The following is an 18,316-nucleotide window of genomic DNA, read 5'->3' on the forward strand; positions in this document are numbered from 1 at the left end:
TTGATTTCATTCCTACGAAGTCAATATGGGTCTAGTCGTCTTAGAAAATCGAAAATAAAAAAAAAAATTTACTATTCACGTTTTAGGTCTTAGGTCACATTTTGAGTTTTTGATTTTTGAGTTTTCTTGTGTTTCTAGTGTTAGATTTGCGTTCCTCAACACTATTAGAGTCCATATATCAAATTCGAGCTAAATCGGAGTGAAATTGAGCCATATACTATCATTGGAAGCTTGGATTTGAAGAAGTTTAAAGTGGATTGAAGATTTTCAATTTGGTTGCTAGATTTGAAGTGTTGGGTGAGGAATGTGAGCAAAATAATGTGTGGAATGTGTTAAGAATGTTGAAAAGTGCATAAGTTTGAATTTTCAACTCATTCCGAGCTAAGGTGTTGTTGTTGTGTTCTTGAGGAGATTGTTAAATTCATATTGAAAGTTCATCCAAAAGAGGGCCTTTGATCCAAAAAGAAGGAAGAAAAAAAAGTGAAAAGTGGTTGTACAAAGGCATCTCCAAAGGAATCCAAGCATATTCCAGGAGAAAAGTGAAGAGGGGCCATTTGAGAGGCATTTTCGGCCATTGGACAAGCTAGAGGCGGCCAGCTTGTTCTTGACCTGCGTTGTAGGCGCGCCTGATCTGCTCCAGACCTGTGGCCGCACCTCAAGGCTGTAGCCAAGGCCTCACATGCGACCAGCCTGCTCTGGACATGCGTTCCAGCCACTGCAGCAGGCCAAGACAGCATCTCCTGCGTGTAACCTGCTCTTGACCTGCGCCCAAGGTGTGTAACACATCTCAAACGCAGATCAGCCTTTCCCAAGGCCAATCCAAAGTTTTCAAATGCATTGGAACACTTCTAAACTCCAATTTTCTCAGGTTTGATTTCTTAGTTTCATTCATTGATTCTCAAATTCAATCCTTGATTCTTAAAACTATCAACTAGTAATTCACCTACTAAGTTGGTTGATTAGTTCTTGAGTCCAAATTCATTCAGCGTTCCTTTTCTTTCAAGTAGTTTTAATTCGTCGTAGCTTCTTGACTCAAGTCCGCATCTATTTTTTTGAGTCGTTTCAAACAAGAATCCAATCCAATCCAATCAAGAGTAGCACTTGACACCTCGATTACCCTACTAAGTATAAACCATTTTTCAACATTTGTGATCCAAGTGTGAGGTAAACAAAGGTGTGAAGAGTTTGTGACGTTAATTTCTCTAACGCTAACATATTTGTTGTTTTTGTGAGTGTCTTTCTTCATAGGTACAATGGCTACAAAAGGCGAAACTTCGCAAACCATGGATAACCACTCAACAAATGCTATCCTAGCGGCTATTGAAACTCTCAATCGTAAAATTGATTCTATGGACGCTAGATAACTTCACTTGACCTTAAGGTGGATTGTCTTGAAGGAAGTGTATTCCTTATTGGTGGAAGAGCGGATATCGTGGAAGGTCGACAAAACACATCCCTATCCGCACCTCAACACTACCATGCTTCGACTAGTGGGCATGCTCCAAATCCTTCGGTTCATATTTCCTCGAAAAACCATCACCAAATGATTAATCCACCAATACAAGCACATGATTCCATTCCTCAAGCCACTACATATCCACAAAACCGAAATCCCGTTCGACCACTCCAACCTGAATTCAACCAAACACAACATAATGAATCTCGAACCCGAATACCCCAACCTCTACTAAACCAATTTCCCTCATTCCAAGCACCCCTTAACCAAAACCAACCCATCTAAATAGATAAGGAAGAAAGGGAAGAACAACAAGCGGAGTTCGGAGCATTTTATGAAGCCGACAGATTGGTAGAGGAAATAAGAGGTAGACCAATGAATCAAAGAGGTTATCGAGGTCATGGGGGATGATTTGGTCCGGCGCCTAATGATAGAGGAAACTTGGGTAACCAACCCCAAGGTTATGATTAATGGAACCAACAAGGTAACAGGGATCGAGATGTGGGTATTAATTCAATCAAGGTTAGTCTTCCAACTTTCAAAGGGGATAGTGATCCCGAAGCTTATCTCTCGTGGGAGTCCTCTTGTGAAGGGATCTTCCAAGTTAATGATATCACTGAAGAGAAGAAGAGTTGCTATGCCATAGCCCATTTTGAAGGATATACCAATACATGGTGGGATTATGTCAAGAGATTTGGAAATGTGTTGAATGAAGGACAACCCCTTCCATTGGATGTGTTGAAGGTATTCATGAGACAAAGGTATGTTCCGAAGACATATAGACATAAGCTACTTCCCAAGCTGTACAACTTGAGGCAAGGTAGCAAGAGTGTTATGGCCTATTATGATGAGTTTCAACAATTGATCTTGAAGCTCGACCATTGAGAGAACGTGAACCATGACATCATACGCTTCAAGGTTTGATACCTTACAACCCCAAGAAGACACAAAACAACCCCCAAAAACATCACAAAACACACCACAAACCGAGAGCCCAAGGAACCAAGTCTCGGCCAAGAATGACAACACAAGAATGAAAAGAAAATCCTAGAATGCTTCAACAATGGAGAGATAATAACGTGTATAACTACACCAAAATAACAACAACACTACATTAATGTGATGAACAATAAGCTTACAATAACACCAACCAACTATTACAAGAAGACAAGACACAACTACTACAAGATGAAAACAAAAGTAAAGGGATAGATAGTTAGACAAAGGTGGTGTAAATCCTAGTAACCAAAGAGTACATGAAACTCTAAGACCCCTAACATAAAACTCTAAGACCCCTAACACCTCCACACACAATCACCTACCTAACTCTTACGATGACACAAGAGAGGATTCCACCTCTCAAACGCCAAGGTTTCTAAAAAACAAGCAATTACAAGAGATTCCACTCTTGAATTGCTATCCTAGTTACAAGTTTCGGTTTGCCTCAAGTAGAGAGGACTTTGGTGTTTCAAATGTCAAAACTTACAACAATAATCAACTAAGTCATGAAAATTCCTAATACTAAACTATATATAGTCTCCTTATTACATAAAAGATGAAATGACCAAAAGACCCTTAATGAAAATGGGGCGCCCCTCTAGTGTAATAAATGAGAAAATAGGGCGGCTTTGGTGTGTCTTTGATCCTTCTCACGTCTCAACATTGAACTTCCTAGGATGATACTTTGCTGCACTTGTACACAGGTTGATCTTCATAGTCGCACTTGTATCAAGGTTGGATTGAACAAATATATCTCCTCATGCATGACTATCCGCAAGTTCGAAACCATAAAAGAAATCTTCCAAGCGGCCTTGGAGATTGAAAGGGGTATCGAAGAAAGGGCAACTTACAAACCAAAAGGGTACTCATCTACCAACACTGGAGTGAGAGTAAAGAGGTAGCGCAATCATCATTGAGGTGGAACAATAACAAGGACTACAAGTCCATTAATAAGAAGCTCGGAGAGAAGACCACTCCAAAATACCCGCCAAGGAATGAAGGTAACAAATATCCTACTCCCAATCCTAAAGGTTTTCAATGTTTTAAATGTCAAGGATGGTGACAGAAAGCAAGTGAATGTTCCAGCCGGAGAAATGTGATCCTTAGGGAAGGGAAATTGTATTACCTTGGAGAAGAGATGGGATTGGAAGATGAGAATAATGAAAAAGTCCAAGATGGAGAAGGGTTCGGAGAAGATGAGCAAGTAGAGGAGGATAATGAAGATGCTTGGCTTCAAGATGGAGAGTATGACGTTCCAAATTTTGTTGTGAGGCGTGCAATGATTAGTAAGACAATAGATGACCCTAGTCAAAGGGAGAATCTATTCCATACTAAATGTCTTATAAAAGAAAACGTGTGCTCTTTGATCATTGTTAGCAGAAGTTGTGCTAATGTGACTAGTGTTACTTTGGTTGATTTCTTGAAGTTGCCCACAACCAAACATGCCACACCATATAAGCTTCAATGGTTAAATGATTATGGTGAGTTGAAGGTGACTAGGCAAGTGGTGATTCATTTCAAAGTCTGGAATTATCGTGATGAGGTGCATATGATGTGATACCCATGCAAGCTTGTCATCTCTTGCTTGGGAGGCATGGAATATGATCGTTCAACCAAGCATGATGGGAGGACCAATTGGTTCTCTTTTGAGTTGAATGGTCGGAATTGTTTGTAAGAGAGGTACATGATGGGGGTACGATGGGTCACTTTGGAATTGACAAGACCTTGGAATCCAAGAGGAACAATTCTATTGGCCTAAGATGCGTCAAGATGTTGCTAGAATTTGTGGGCAATGCATGGATTGTAGAAGTGCAAAATCCCACCTTCTCCCTCAAGGATTATACACCCCATTACCCACTCCTCAACACCCATGGCTTGATTGTGGTTGATAGGTTCTAAAAAATGGCCCATTTCATTCCATTTCATAAAATTGATTATGCTTCTAATGTGGCTTCTTTGTTTATTGAGCATGTTGTCAAAATACAGGAATTTCTCAGACCATTGTTAGTGATAGGGACTCTAAGTTCCTTAGTTACTTTTGGAGGTCGTTGTGGGGTAGGCTTGATACCAAATTGCTTTTCTCAACGTCTTGCCACCCGCAAATAGAGGTGGAAAATAAAACCTTGGGTTCTATGTTGTGCACCTTAGTTAAAGGAAAAGTGGCCTCTTGGGAGAACCACCTACCTCTAGTCGAATTTGCTTATAATCGTTTTATCCATTCGACTATTGGTATGAATCCCATTGAATGTGTTTATGGTTTTACCCCCTTACCCCTTTAGATCTCACTCCTTTGCCTAGTGATGTTGTGATAAGCATAGATGGAAACAAGACGGCGGAAACCATGAAAAAGTTGCATGAGAAGGTGAGAATTCGCCTTGAGAAGAAGAATCAAAAGGTGGCCAAAAGAGTAAACAAGCAAAGGAAGCGGCTTGTGCTTGAATCAGGTGCACCTTTTGAAGGATAGGTTTCCAACCCAAAGAAAAGCCAAATTGATGACACGAGGTGATGGTCCATTTCAAGTGCTTGAAAGGATAAACGACAATGCCTATAAGATTGACTTTCCTCCGGAATATCAAGTGCACAATACCTTTAATGTGTTTGATCTTTCACTCTTTGATATGATAGAAGATGGTCACCCCTTGAATTTGAGGTCAAATTCTTCTCAAGATGGAGAGAATGATACAATCCGGATTAGCTCCAAGTCATTCACTAGAAGTCAAGCCCGGGAGCTTTAAAGGATCCAAGGATTGTTCATGAAGCGAGATGAAGCGAGAGGTACTGGAAGAAGCCACCTTACCATCATGAGGACGTCTTTTGTTGATGATTGCACTCACATTAGTCCAAGGATCGTTAGAGGAGGCAAGGGAAGGCACAACAGGGCTAGAAAGCCCCTTGGAAAGGACTTGCGCCCAAGGCGCTTTGGATCCGCTTTTTATCTGCTCTAGCATTTCAAGAGCGGATCAAAACAACCCCTAGTGGGTCTTTTCTTTCAATCGGGTCACTTTTGGGCCCTAAAAGTGTAGTAATTAGCCTAAACTATAAATACTTTGGAGGCTAGTACATTCTCTTAGTTTGCTTGATTATTTATGAATCGGTGAATGCTTCTCCATTGAGTGAGAGTGTTGGACAAGTGTTGAAACTTTGGTTTAAAAATGTTGGTTGAGAGGGCGTTCATCTCACTCTTGGTCACGTAAGAGTTAGGTGCTTGAATTAGATTGTAATTGAGGGTAATTGAGTTTGATATACTCTTTTGTTCTTAGTTACTTCTTCTTGTGTCTAATTTCTATCCTTATCGATTATATCTTTACTTTCTTGTATCGTCTTTAGTTTTTGTAGTTCGATTTTGTATCAAAGTGCCACCTACAGTATGGTCCACCTTGAACAAATTCTTGAAGGTTAGGTTGCTACCTGCTTCTACGGAAGAGATTTACTTTGTACGATACGGAGGTTATATAGATCAAGCCGGAGCAATTAGAATGAAAGCCCTATGGCAGCTAGAACCACTGGCTCTTCAAAAGGCTTAGATTCTAGGGTGCTACTAAACGCCAGCTTAGCCACTTCTTATTAACATGACACTGCACCCTTATTGCAACCTGCTTTGCTGAATCAACTTCTTTATATTTTCTACCAACAATTAGGAATTGTTTCCCCTAGTAATCCAAGCTTTGTCCATCAATTGTCTTAAAAGTGGAGTCCTTATCTTTTATACTTGCTTCTTTAAGATCCAGAATCCATTTGAGGGTTTTATCCATATGTTGTCTTATTTGAACTTTGACGATTTACTTTCTTGTTTTAGGTGGTGACATTGTGGTACAGGGCACCTGAAATACTGCTTGGATCACGCCATTACTCTACTCCTGTTGATGTGTGGTCAGTTGGTTGCATATTTGCTGAGATGGTGAATCAGCGCCCTCTGTTTCCTGGTGACTCCGAGATTGATGAACTTTTCAAGATTTTCAGGTGTTAATATACACATCTATTTGTTTGTTGATGCTTTATTACTGACAAACAAAATGTACACGCTAATGCTTTAGTAATGGTCATGGACATGGTTTCATAAAGTAAAATTTTGTTTCACTGTTGTTGACTGTTCCAGATCCTTCTCAGAAGGAGATGAGAATGAAACATTACACTTCCCTTGTCGTGCATCATAGTCCAAAATCCCTGACTAAATAAAGGCAAAGGGCATAAAGGTGATTTGAATGGGATCTCTGAACAAAATTTGGTTTCGAGTTCTCTGTAACTTTAGTTTTAGCTGTTTTATCTATGATTGTGATCTTTGTTTGTTCATGCTAACCTGCTTTTTTATTTGTCAATTAATATATCTGCTCTATGAGGTGTGGGAAGGTTTCAAAATCGGGTTTGTGCTATGGTCTATCTTACTTCTGTGTATAGGTTCATGGCTATAATCTCTATAAAAAATTGACCACAAGTTTTTAGTGAGCTTTCATGTATTAAAGAATTTCGGTGTTTTGTTTCCCCACTTGAGAATACACTGGGTATGTTGTTGTTGTAGTGCTTTGTTCCTTGTGCTTCACGTCATTAGATTTTCCCTTCTATTTGATGGTCTCTAATTTCCTCCATTTAAGAGTGATGGGTACTCCAAATGAGGATACATGGCCTGGAGTGACTTCTCTGCCTGATTATAAATCTGCCTTCCCCAAATGGCCTCCTAAGGTGATTTACTTCTCTTTGTTTTTACTTGATTTTCCTGTCCAGATTTCTGGGTTCTCACTCTGCAAAGTACTTAATTGGATCCCCTCATACTTGCAGGACCTGGGAGTTATTGTACCAAATGTTGATGGAGCAGGCTTTGACCTTCTTGGTGTAAGTTTGTTTATGACTTACAAATGAAAGATTAACAAACATCAGGACTTTTTTCTGGCTTGGACAATGTGCCAAATCTGTTTCTCTATGAAATATGTTCATGTTAAAGTTTCCCTCTGTTTAAAACTACGGCATTTGTTAGGACTCATGGAAAGCAAGACCTTTATCATTTCATAGTAAGAGGTTTTGAACTTACTAATTCAGGGGATGACTGGTTCGTGTTTATCGAAAGAAGCAGGAGAATTTCAAGTTAAATTAAAATAAGCGATTAAACTTTAGATGAGTATGCGATACTCTCAAACAAACATCAAAAGGAATAGTGAAATATTAGAGACAATGGGGGAGAAAGTCACAAGCATACATTTGCTGAGCCTTTCTAAATTTCAAGTTTTACGGGTAATACATTCGAATTGAAACATTGCTGGGAGACAGGTAGTTGACAGTGATTATCCCAGAGCCAGAATACAACAATGGATTGGGAGATATATGGGAAAATATTACTCTTTTTGGGGAAGCAAACATCCAGAGATTCAGGCAAGTCAATATGCAAGGCTTATTTTGACACCGCAAAACATACACAATGACCGGAGATGATGGAATCCGCCATTATGGTGTGGGAGGTCAATCCAGAAACGGATGACAACAGCCACCAGGTCTTATCGAAATGCATAGTTGGAACTTTCAATGATCCATTTAATGACAGCCGAAACCAGGAAGTGATTAAAAGTGGTTTTCGAACCGATGTAAAATCTGCACTGGTATGGAAGTCATTGCTCTCACTCAAAACCAATTTGCTGATTGAGCTACCTTCGAGCCAAGAAATGTTGAGGGTTCACACCGATGATTGGTTTTGGAATGGATGGCATCTAGCTTTAGAATGGTGATCACCAGTTACAGGCACTAGTCAGAGATAAAGAGATCAAAGAATGAATGGCTAAGGCTTTTAGGGTTCTTTTCATGCATGGTGACTAGTTTCCTTCAAAACTATTGGAGACCTCTATGGTGGTTTCATAGGTATTGGCGAGGATATGAAGCACTAGAAGCATCACCATTGGGCGAGTATCCGAGCTAGAGCACTGGAGGTTTGAAAAATTTCTATCCTATGCTGCCACAGCGAATCCTAGTAGTGCCTTGAAACTCACCAGAGAAAAAGATATTGGGAACTTGACGATCAAAACAGTGGTAAACACATCAGGATTAGCAGATGAAGCTTCTGTCCAGTTGACGCATGTGTTTAAACAGGTGACCAAGGAACACTTTAATTCAAATCAACTGGGTGGGGTCTTAAATAATTCCCGATCCACTGAGAATAGTGGTCTAAGTAAGGGAAAGGAGAAATTAAAATTGGGCCCTGGTTCAGAGGACCTGTATTACTTTAAAGCCCCAAGAAGGAATGCCCATCAAAAATCATTTAGGCAAGTTTGTACTAAAATAGACGCAAAACAACTTTGGCTGAACCATGTTTGCAAAAATAAGTTCGAAAAGTCTCTGATCATAACCAATGTCTCACCACGAGGAATTATACAGACTCAGGCTGAAAGCAACATCATCATCGAACCACCACCACATGCAATTATCAACGTTAATCACTCTGAAAGCAGATGATGAAGCTGACACCTTCATTAACAACCTCAAGGGACTTTCAACCTGAAATGGTCTAATATTGCTTCAACTGTTGTAGCTTGCTCATATATCGACTACTTTTCTTATAATGACATGCTCTTGACTCTCCTACCTTGGCATGAAGACGAGCAAATGCAATTGTGCAAGAAATTTAGCAACCTGAAGTAATTGAGACTTTAAAATGGGCGAATCTAGTAATGAGAAAAGCATGCAAGGGATTCGAACTTAATGTAATTGGCTATGAACATGAGATTCTAAATTTAATTCTGAGAATGGATAGAGACAATGGACTTAGATATAAAGAAGTGGGCATTTGCAAGTAAAAAAAGGGAAGAAGAAAGAGGAAGCCGAGGGCAAAATTAAATATCTGCTATTAATTATGTTGGTGGCTGGAAAAGAGAGGGCAATACTACAAGGAAGAGTCCGGATGAAAATCAAAGTTCTCAGCTGGAATATTAGGGGTCTAAATTATAAAAATAAAAGGAACTAGTTTGAAAATGGAAAACAACCATACTGTGTCCTTAAGAAACCAAAGTGGACAGTATGCTAACAACTATGATCTATTAAATATGGGGAACAGGTGGGCTAGTTAAGCAAAAATAAAGGTATTGAGCTATGTCACATGTGAAGTTGACATATGTCAAGTTGTTATGATTCGAAACATAGCAAGCATGATACAAGAACCAATCTCTAAAGATGTAGCGGATAAGGATTAGGATCAAATTTGCTCCTCTACTTTACTAAATATACCTTTCATTATACTTTGGGGTCAAATTTACCTTTCTACTTTGAAAAATTGATTAAATATACCCTTTGTCATACTTTGGGGTCAAATTTACCGTCGTTGTTAAGAAATTTTTCACATATACCCTTCCTTTGATAGAAAATCCCAAATCAACGCTAAATGTATCATTTTTTAAAAATACAACACACTCTAATCTAACTCGTCCGACACGACTCGAGCCACAAAAAAGACAAACAAATATACCCCTTCAATTCTGTTGATCAAATTTTTCCAATTAGATTAAACCACTAAATATATATTAGTCATAACTCATGAAAATTGGATCTGCATCAGCGCAAACACAAAAAATGTAGTCCTTCCTTAGTTCATGGATCTGCATCAGTGCAGACACAAACAAATATAACCCTCCCTCAGTTCAAGGATCTGCATCAGCGCAGAACTCATGAAAATTGACAGTGGTCAAATGCAATAGAGTAGATCCACTGGATATTTTTCTGGCTGATTGAGTTAAGATGTCTCCTTATGTGTCAATCTTGGCTTCTCTTTATTTTTATGTACTTATATACAACTTGGATCTACACCATTATGTTCTTTGCTCAGAAAATTTATCAACTGATTCTAGAATCTTGATGCACATGGAATTGTATACCAAATTTTGAAATTTGAAACAGAAGCAGAGTTGTAATAGACAATTTCTCTAGTTCTATGCTTTCTGCGATATCCCATTTCATTTTACTTTTTGTTCATTTGTAAACAACCTACCAATGCTGCATGTTGAAAAAGAAGTATATTTGTTCATTGGGAAAATTCGACCAACAGAACTGGAGGAGGAATATATTTATTTGTGTATTTTTTGTGGGTCGAATCGGGTGGGTTAAATTAGGGTGTGTTTTATTTTAAGAAATGAGCCATTTAACGTTGATTTGAGATTTACTGTTAAAGGAAGAGTACATGTGGGAAGTTTCTTAATATTGAGGATAAATTTGACCTCAAAATATGACATCGAGGGTAAAGTTGGCCCAAAGTATGAGGAAGGATATATTTAGCCAATATCCAAAGTAGAGGGGTAAATTTGATCCTTTTCCCTTGTTTGCTACTGAACAACCAATTCCTTAATGTCTATGTGAAGAATTGGATTACATAAGTACATTGCACAAAGTGAAGGAACCAGGTCTTTATGTAAAGTAGATTCCAAGTGCATGAAAGATTCCTTGAGAAATTTAGTTTAACGGTTGAACGCATGAATCAAGGAATAAGATGCCAGGATGGAAACATTATCATACTTGCACATGTGGAAAGAAATTTGGAAATGGGAGAAGAAAGTGGACGCCGATGTCTGAATTGACAAGAAGAAGAAGAAGATAAACTTGGATTAGGTTCTTGAATTCTTGAACAAATTCTTGTTTGGATTTGGTGAGCTAGAATCAACTATTCCTACTTCTATATAAAGCACCACATTGATGCTGGTGAAGATATGCACAAGAGACAGCACTGCACAAATAGAGAACATATTCAAAGTGTCTTCATGAGAGAGTCAATCGACAACATAGAAGAATTTTTTCCTGAGAAGATGATTGCTTACAGTTCTTAGTTCTCTAGTTTGATTCTTTTTTTTTTTTGAAAGTTGTAACCTCTTACATTCATAGAGGATTTGTATTAGGTGTTGCATTGAGTTGTAAAGTACTTTCTTAACTGGGTAGAGTCTTAAAAGAAGTAGTTACAATTAGGGAGAATTGTAGAAGGGAAAAGTACTACAGATTTGGTCGATTTGGTTATCGAGTTGTAACCTATACCCGCTCAAGTTTTTGGTGAAAATTCGAGGGAAATCCTACTGGGTAGGTCTTGGTTTTTGACTTCTTTGAGTAAGGAGTTTTTCACATAAAATCCTTGTGTTTATTATTTTGCATTTTGAAAGGCTACAGCACTGGGAGTTCAAGGACAATCGACCGCAAGACCATCATCCTTGAGTGAAAATTATTATGGATGGTGGAAAAGTAGATTGCACGATTTCATTGTTGGAAAAGATTTGTAGCTATGAGGTATTATTTTGAAAGGTCCAAAAATTTCCATTTCCACGATAATAAGGAAAACGATTTTCTCCAATGCCAGAGAAGATTACAATTTTGATTCATTGAAGATATCACAACAGTCTAAAAGAATGCCAAAGCAAAAAAGATTCTTATTTGTGGCATTGGGCCTGGTAAAATATAATAGATACTCCTCTGTGAAACTACAAAAAATTCTGGGATACCAACAGTCAACTCATACAACTCATGAAAGAACAAGTCAGGTCAAGAAGTCAAAAATTGTCCTGTTGCACTCGCAGTATGAGTTGTTCAAGATGAAGGAAGGAGAATTCCTTCAAGAGATGTTTAATAGATTTAGTGAAAATACTAATGAACTAAATTCTTTTGGAGAGGTCATTCCTATGAGTAAAAGGATTGAAAAACTTCTTGACATCTTGCCTGATTCATGAGAAAGCAAGATCAATGCACTATGGAAGCAAAGGATTTGGAAACATTGATAATGGATCATCTCATGGGACTTGAAGACCTATGAGAAGGAAAAACTTCAGAATCAGAAGAATGTTCTTGGAATGCTCTACCAAGAATGGATGTGAACCTGGTCCTTAAAGCCTCCAAAATCAAGACGTTGCTGGGAAGAGATGCACTGCTAACTCGGAGGTGTCAAAGAGGGTTTTTTAAATAGAGGTGTACGAGAAGAGGAAAATTTCCACTCAATAATATTTGCTTGATGATTATTCCAGATTTTTTTTTGGTGTTTGTTAAATGAAAGGAATCAAAGATGTTTTGATGGAATTTCAACTCCAAAGTCACTCTTTCAAAGCAAAATGTTTGCTTAACCTTTTTTGTTAGACTAAGTTAACCCTGTAATTAGCAACAATATATCCAGTGTATCCCACTAGCGGGGTTTAAGATGTATAGAGACCTTACCCCTATAGAGAGTCTATTTCTGGTAGACCTTGGCTCAAAAGAAGCTTGATCAAATATAGAGAGTCTATTTCTGGTAGACCTTGGCTCAAAAGAAGCTTGATCAAAGCAAGGTTGGAAGGAAAATACAAAGCAAAATAGCAAGATAAACAAAGAAATGAAGCAACTGGTAGTAGTAAAAATTAAAGAATAAGATATGACCGAATACTAAATAATACTCCATCCATTTCATAGTACTTAGCCCCCTTGACCTGCATACCCCTTAAGAAAACTTCAATTAGAGGTGTATTTTATGAAACTTCTTATTAATGATGCTTTAAAACCCTAAATTTGACTACAACAACTTTATGTAGTTAGTTAATACTAAAGATAGTATGGAGAAAAACAATAAAATTCTTTTGATTTGCTAAAATGGACAAGCATAATGAAACATCTATTTTTAGTACCAGGGGCCATGTAAAATGAAACGGAGGGAGTACGAAAGAAGGAGAAAAGGAGACTAGCCCTTTGTCTCTCCCACGTAAAAGTACATCAATACTCGTCTACGTGCTACCCTTTTACTATAATCCTCGACGTCCACATCATCCTAGGGTCATGTCCTTAGTAAACTGTAGATGTGCCATATCCTGTCTAATTGTCTCCCCTAGTTCTTTCTCGACCCAACTTTACCACTCGTAAAACCTGCTATAGCCAATCTCTCACACTTTCTTATCAGTGCATCCAAGCACTTCCTTTTCACATGCTCAAACCTTCTCAGCCTCACTTCCTCCGCCACTCCTATGCTGTCTTGTAAAATTTCCTATCTAGTCCGTTCTCTTTTACTATGCCCAAACATCGACATGAGCATCCTGATTTTCACGACCTTCATCTTCTAAATATTGTTGACTGACCAACACTCTACCCCATACAACTATATAGGTCTACCCGCGAGTTTCTAGAACTTTCCTTAAGCCTTGATGACACATTGTTATCAAAAAGTACTTCAGAAGTGAGCCTCCATTTCATTTATCCCTCTCCGATATGATATGAGACATTGCCAATATCCCCATTTTCTTGGAATATTGACCCAAAATACTTGAAACTACCTCTCTTATTGTGTATGCCTTGTGTATCGGTCTTCACTTCCACCTTCACTTCATGTGCTACGTCCTGAGCTTGCATTGCATTCCAGGTACTCTATTATAGTCTTGCTTAACTTGAAACCTTTAGCTTCTAGAGTCTGTTGCCAAACTTTTAGCCTATCGTTAACTCTATATCTTGTCTCATCGATCAATACTATGCTGTTTATAAATAGCATACACTATAACACCTTCCTTTGAATATGCCATTTCAATTCGTCTCATCGATCAATACTATGTCGTCTATAAATAGCACACACTACAACACCTTCCCTTGAATATGCCATTTCAATTCGTCCGTCGGTAATGCAATAAAAATGGGTTAAGGGCTGATCCCTAGCTATGTTGCTCGAACTCTCCAAAATTGTTGTTGCACCCGTGTCAATTCTTCAAAATGCATACTTTTGGAGTATTCAACACTCACCCATTGACATTCTCAAGAGTCGGAGCAACATAGATCCCTGGTGCAACCCCATCATGACCGAGAGGTGTTCTCGGTCACTCCTACTATTCTTATCTGAATCTTGGCTCCATCATATATGCCCTTAATTTCCCTAACACAAGTCAAAAATACACCTTTAACAAACTCTTTTTAAATGTAATTTTTGTTTCTATTTTGTAATTTTGCATTTCTTTGATGCCTTTCCTTATGAAATACCATTACTTCAGGATAGAAAACTTACAAATGAAAGATACATCTTTGTTGTTAATTTGAGTGAAAAACCAGAAAAAGAACAAAAGATAACTTATGAATAATGTAAGAATAAGAACTATAAAGCAATGAAGAACTAGAAAGAAAAGAGCTTGTTAAACTGAAGAAAGTATGATTCGATATGTCAAAGCATGAGACTTGCAGATATTTAAAGACAAACTTCATGGACCTAAAGATCAACAACAAATCTGCCGGAGATAAACAAACTCCTAAAGACTAGGTAAAGAAGTTATTTGAGGAAAACAAAAACTAATTTACTCCAGTAAATAAATAAAACAAAAAAGGGCCTAAAATGTCCTTCAACTATGTGAAATGGTGCAAAAAGGCCCTCCGTTTACCTATTGGGCTTAAAATGCCCTTCTCGTCTACCTATTGAGGCTATTTTGCCCTTTTTATTTAACAAATCAATTTAGAATGACGAAAGATTGATATTGTGCACTATTTATTTGGTTAATATAGTCTTCCAAAGAGGAGAAAGGAAAGCCTCAGGTTTATCTTAATCTGAGCTCAATATTATCTGTCTAGTTATAATGTAAAAGTTCATTATTGCAGAATAGTTGCAGGGGGTCTCATACTACTACACTGTGGTGGTTTTCATTACTTTCACGTTAATAAATATTAGTTAGATGAAACAACAAGTCACAATCTCACTACAAGCTTGTGAGACATAATTTGAGAATACTGTGAGCTAACGCAATCTCAATGCAAGCTTGTGAGGCATAATTTGAGAATACTGTGAGCTAAGCTTAATTATTAGGTTGATAGTATTATCAATGGCTGAAAATATGCAATACTTGCTAAAGCATTTTCACAGAAACATACGACAATAAGCAAAATTGAGGTTGAGAGGAGGTATATATAGGGAAGCTCTCTTGTTCACATCCTGATGTGACTAACAAATAGAATTAAAATAATCAAAAACAAAGATTCTTATCTCAGTCACCTACAACCTTGCATCTATAAATACAAAAGAATGACGAGCAAAACGCTACAAATGGCATTATGGGGTCGTTTGGTAGGAGGGGTAAGGATAACTAATCCTGGGATTAATTTGGAAGAGTAGCTTATCCCATGTCTGGTTGGAACAAAATGCATGGGATAACTTATCGAGAGATTATTTATTGCGAGATTGTATTGTTTTTCTTATTCCTTCTTGAGGGTGGGATAACTCCCGGGATAGCTAATCCCGAGATAACTTGTTTTCCAACCAAACAACCCCATATGTTTTGCATCAAAGGTGAACCAGAAAGCATAGTCGTGGACTAATACTTGAACTAAGGGGTCGTTTGGTAGGAGAGATAAGGATAAGTAATCCCCCGAGATTAATTTAGAAGATAAGCTTATCCCATGTTTGATTGAGACAAAATGAATGGAATAACTCATCCCGGGATTAGTTATCTCAGGATTGTAGTTTTTTTCTTATCCCTCGTGGGTGAGATTAATAATTCCGGGATATCAGTGAATCGGGTTATTAGGTTTGGGTGGGCTGGTATTTTAGGGGAAAAATAATTATTTTAATTAATTATTAGTTGGTCAATAAAATAAAGCCACATTATTAATGAATTGGGGCTAAATTGATATGTTAAATAAAAGGGCAAAATAACCCCCCATAGGTAGAGGGGATGGACATTTTAGGTCTAATAAGTAGACGAGAAGGATATTTTAGGCCCAACAGGCAGACAGACGACATTTTTGCACCATTTCACATAGTTGAACATAGTTGCAGTCGCATCCAAGGGGGTGTGGCTTAGTGGTTCAATGAAGTTGGGTTGAGCACCATGAGGTCTCAGGTTCAATTCCCAATAGAGACAAACACTAGGTGATTTCTTCCCATCTGTTCTAACCTTGGTGGACAAAGTTACTTGGTGGGAGGTGGCAGGTATCCCGTGGAATTAGTCGAGGTGCGCGCGTTATTAAATAAAAAAAGGTTGCAGTCAATGTAGCAACTCACAATCTTATGAGTGTAATATATAAATCTTACGTGAATTTTGAATGCATCTCCAGCATATGTGCGTGATGTTCCTCGAGGAACTATTCTAGTTGAGGTGTTCATCAAGTGTTCAGAATTAGTTGATTATTTTTTCTGAACAGGTAACATATTGGTATATTATAACATGAACTACTCCAAAAAGTGTAGTTCATATACATGTCTATCACCAAAAACATATCAATTAGACTTTCAGGAATAGGCTATGCTTCTTGAGGATACTCTTGTACACCGAAAAAAAGGGACTAAACAGAGAACTAGCTCGTTATTTGAACCTTTATCCATGGAGTTGCAATGTTGCACCGAATGCCCTTGCCCTATTAGCAAGAAAAGGAGGAGCTGCTATTGATGTCCAGTTGACATTTGAAGCACGTTGAACAATTCATTGCAGCAAGAAATTTGCCCATTAATGTTTCTAAAGGGTAGAGGAATTCAAATTGCTGCACTCATGTTTTTACTGTTTTCTCATTTTCTGTTTGGAACATGATCTTGTTCCCATATTTGTTTCAGTGACTTTAGTCTATGCCCTTCACTCTTCTGTAATCGTGTCTCAGTTTTCCTTTTCTTCCATTTTTTATTTGAGGATGTGGCATTCTGGTTTCAGGGTGTGTTTGGTACGATGGAAAATGTTTTTCTATTTTTCCTTGTTTGGTTGCCATAAATGTTTGGAAAACATTTTCCATAACAACTTATTTTCCTCAATTTGAGGGAAAATGACTTCCCTCATGGGCCAAGGAAAGTCATTTTCCAGAAAATAACAAATGTGACTTATGACTCCACCTCTACTCCTCTTTCCCACCCCAACAACACTCATATTCACACGACTTAAAGAATTCATATTTCTCAAAAATTTACATTACTTGAAAATATTTTTCACTGTGTTTTGCTTCAATTTTTCACTGCTTGAAATAAAAAATAGTGAAACCCGAATTTTTTTATTTCCAATGTTCGTTGAATGTATTATTATTTTCATTGTATAGAGGAAGACTTACCTATGTTACTTTTGCTAATTGCATATTTCATTTTGTCATCGATGTAACTTGTTTCACGAGGTTGAATAAGTTTGTCGTTCCGTTATATTTCTATTAATTGTAGTATCTTGAGATTGTTCAATTAATAGTTGCTTAAATTTAGTGATTCTAATATTTTAGTATTCGATATTGATATTATTTATTATGCTTAAATTAGTTCTTACAAATTTTTGAGTTGCTAGAGGCACTGACATACTAGTTAACAGTTAGTAGTATTTTCTAAAAAATAAAATTTTCACTTACTAATCAAACACTAGAAAATATTTTTCTAAGAAATAGTCTCTACTCACCAACCAAACACCAGAAAATATTTTTTGAAAAATATTTTTCACTCACCAACCAAACATAAGAAAATAAGTAGAAAATCAACTTATTTTTCAGGAAAACATTTTCAAAGATATTTTCCGTCATACCAAACACACCCTCAGTGTTTTATCTGTTTACCAACCTTCTTCTTGTAGCAAATTCCGTGTGTTTTTGTGCTTCTCTTGGGCATGGACAATGATTAGGTGTTCTAAATTATATGATACCTTACCCTCTCTCCATCTCTAGCGCACCGGCCCCCGGTCCCCGGCGCCGTCGCTGACCTTCGGCGCCGACCCGATCCGGCCGCCGGCTCCGACCTCCGGTCCCCGGCGTTGACCGACCGCCGGCCACGACCTCCGGTCGCCGGCCCTCTCTCTCTCTCTCCCTACCCTCTCTCCATCGCTAGCGCACCGGCCCCCGGTCCCCGGCGCCGTCGCTAACCTTCGGCGCCGACCCGACCCGACCGCCGGCTCCGACCTCCGGCGCTGACCCGACCCGACCTCCGGTCGCCATCCCCCGGCGCTGACCCGACCCCCCCGTCGGTTCATACCCCCCACCGGT

General features: G+C 38.3%; 1 protein-coding gene across 3 annotated transcripts in view; it reads left to right on the forward strand.

The window, feature by feature from the left end:
• LOC107847789 (cell division control protein 2 homolog A) overlaps positions 1-18,316 on the forward strand; it is a 37,483-nt gene that overhangs the window by 14,797 nt on the left and 4,370 nt on the right. For 2 of the 3 annotated variants that reach the window (XM_047395356.1, XM_047395358.1), the window contains 3 exons: positions 6,252-6,415; positions 7,045-7,132; positions 7,229-7,282. In XM_047395356.1, the coding sequence (XP_047251312.1) occupies positions 6,252-6,415; positions 7,045-7,132; positions 7,229-7,282 (306 nt within the window). The remainder of the gene's footprint in view (positions 1-6,251; positions 6,416-7,044; positions 7,133-7,228; positions 7,283-18,316) is intronic. The other variant, XM_047395357.1, reaches the window with a different exon arrangement.

This window comes from Capsicum annuum, chromosome 8 (genome assembly GCF_002878395.1).
Source record: "Capsicum annuum cultivar UCD-10X-F1 chromosome 8, UCD10Xv1.1, whole genome shotgun sequence".
NCBI lineage: Eukaryota > Viridiplantae > Streptophyta > Magnoliopsida > Solanales > Solanaceae > Capsicum > Capsicum annuum.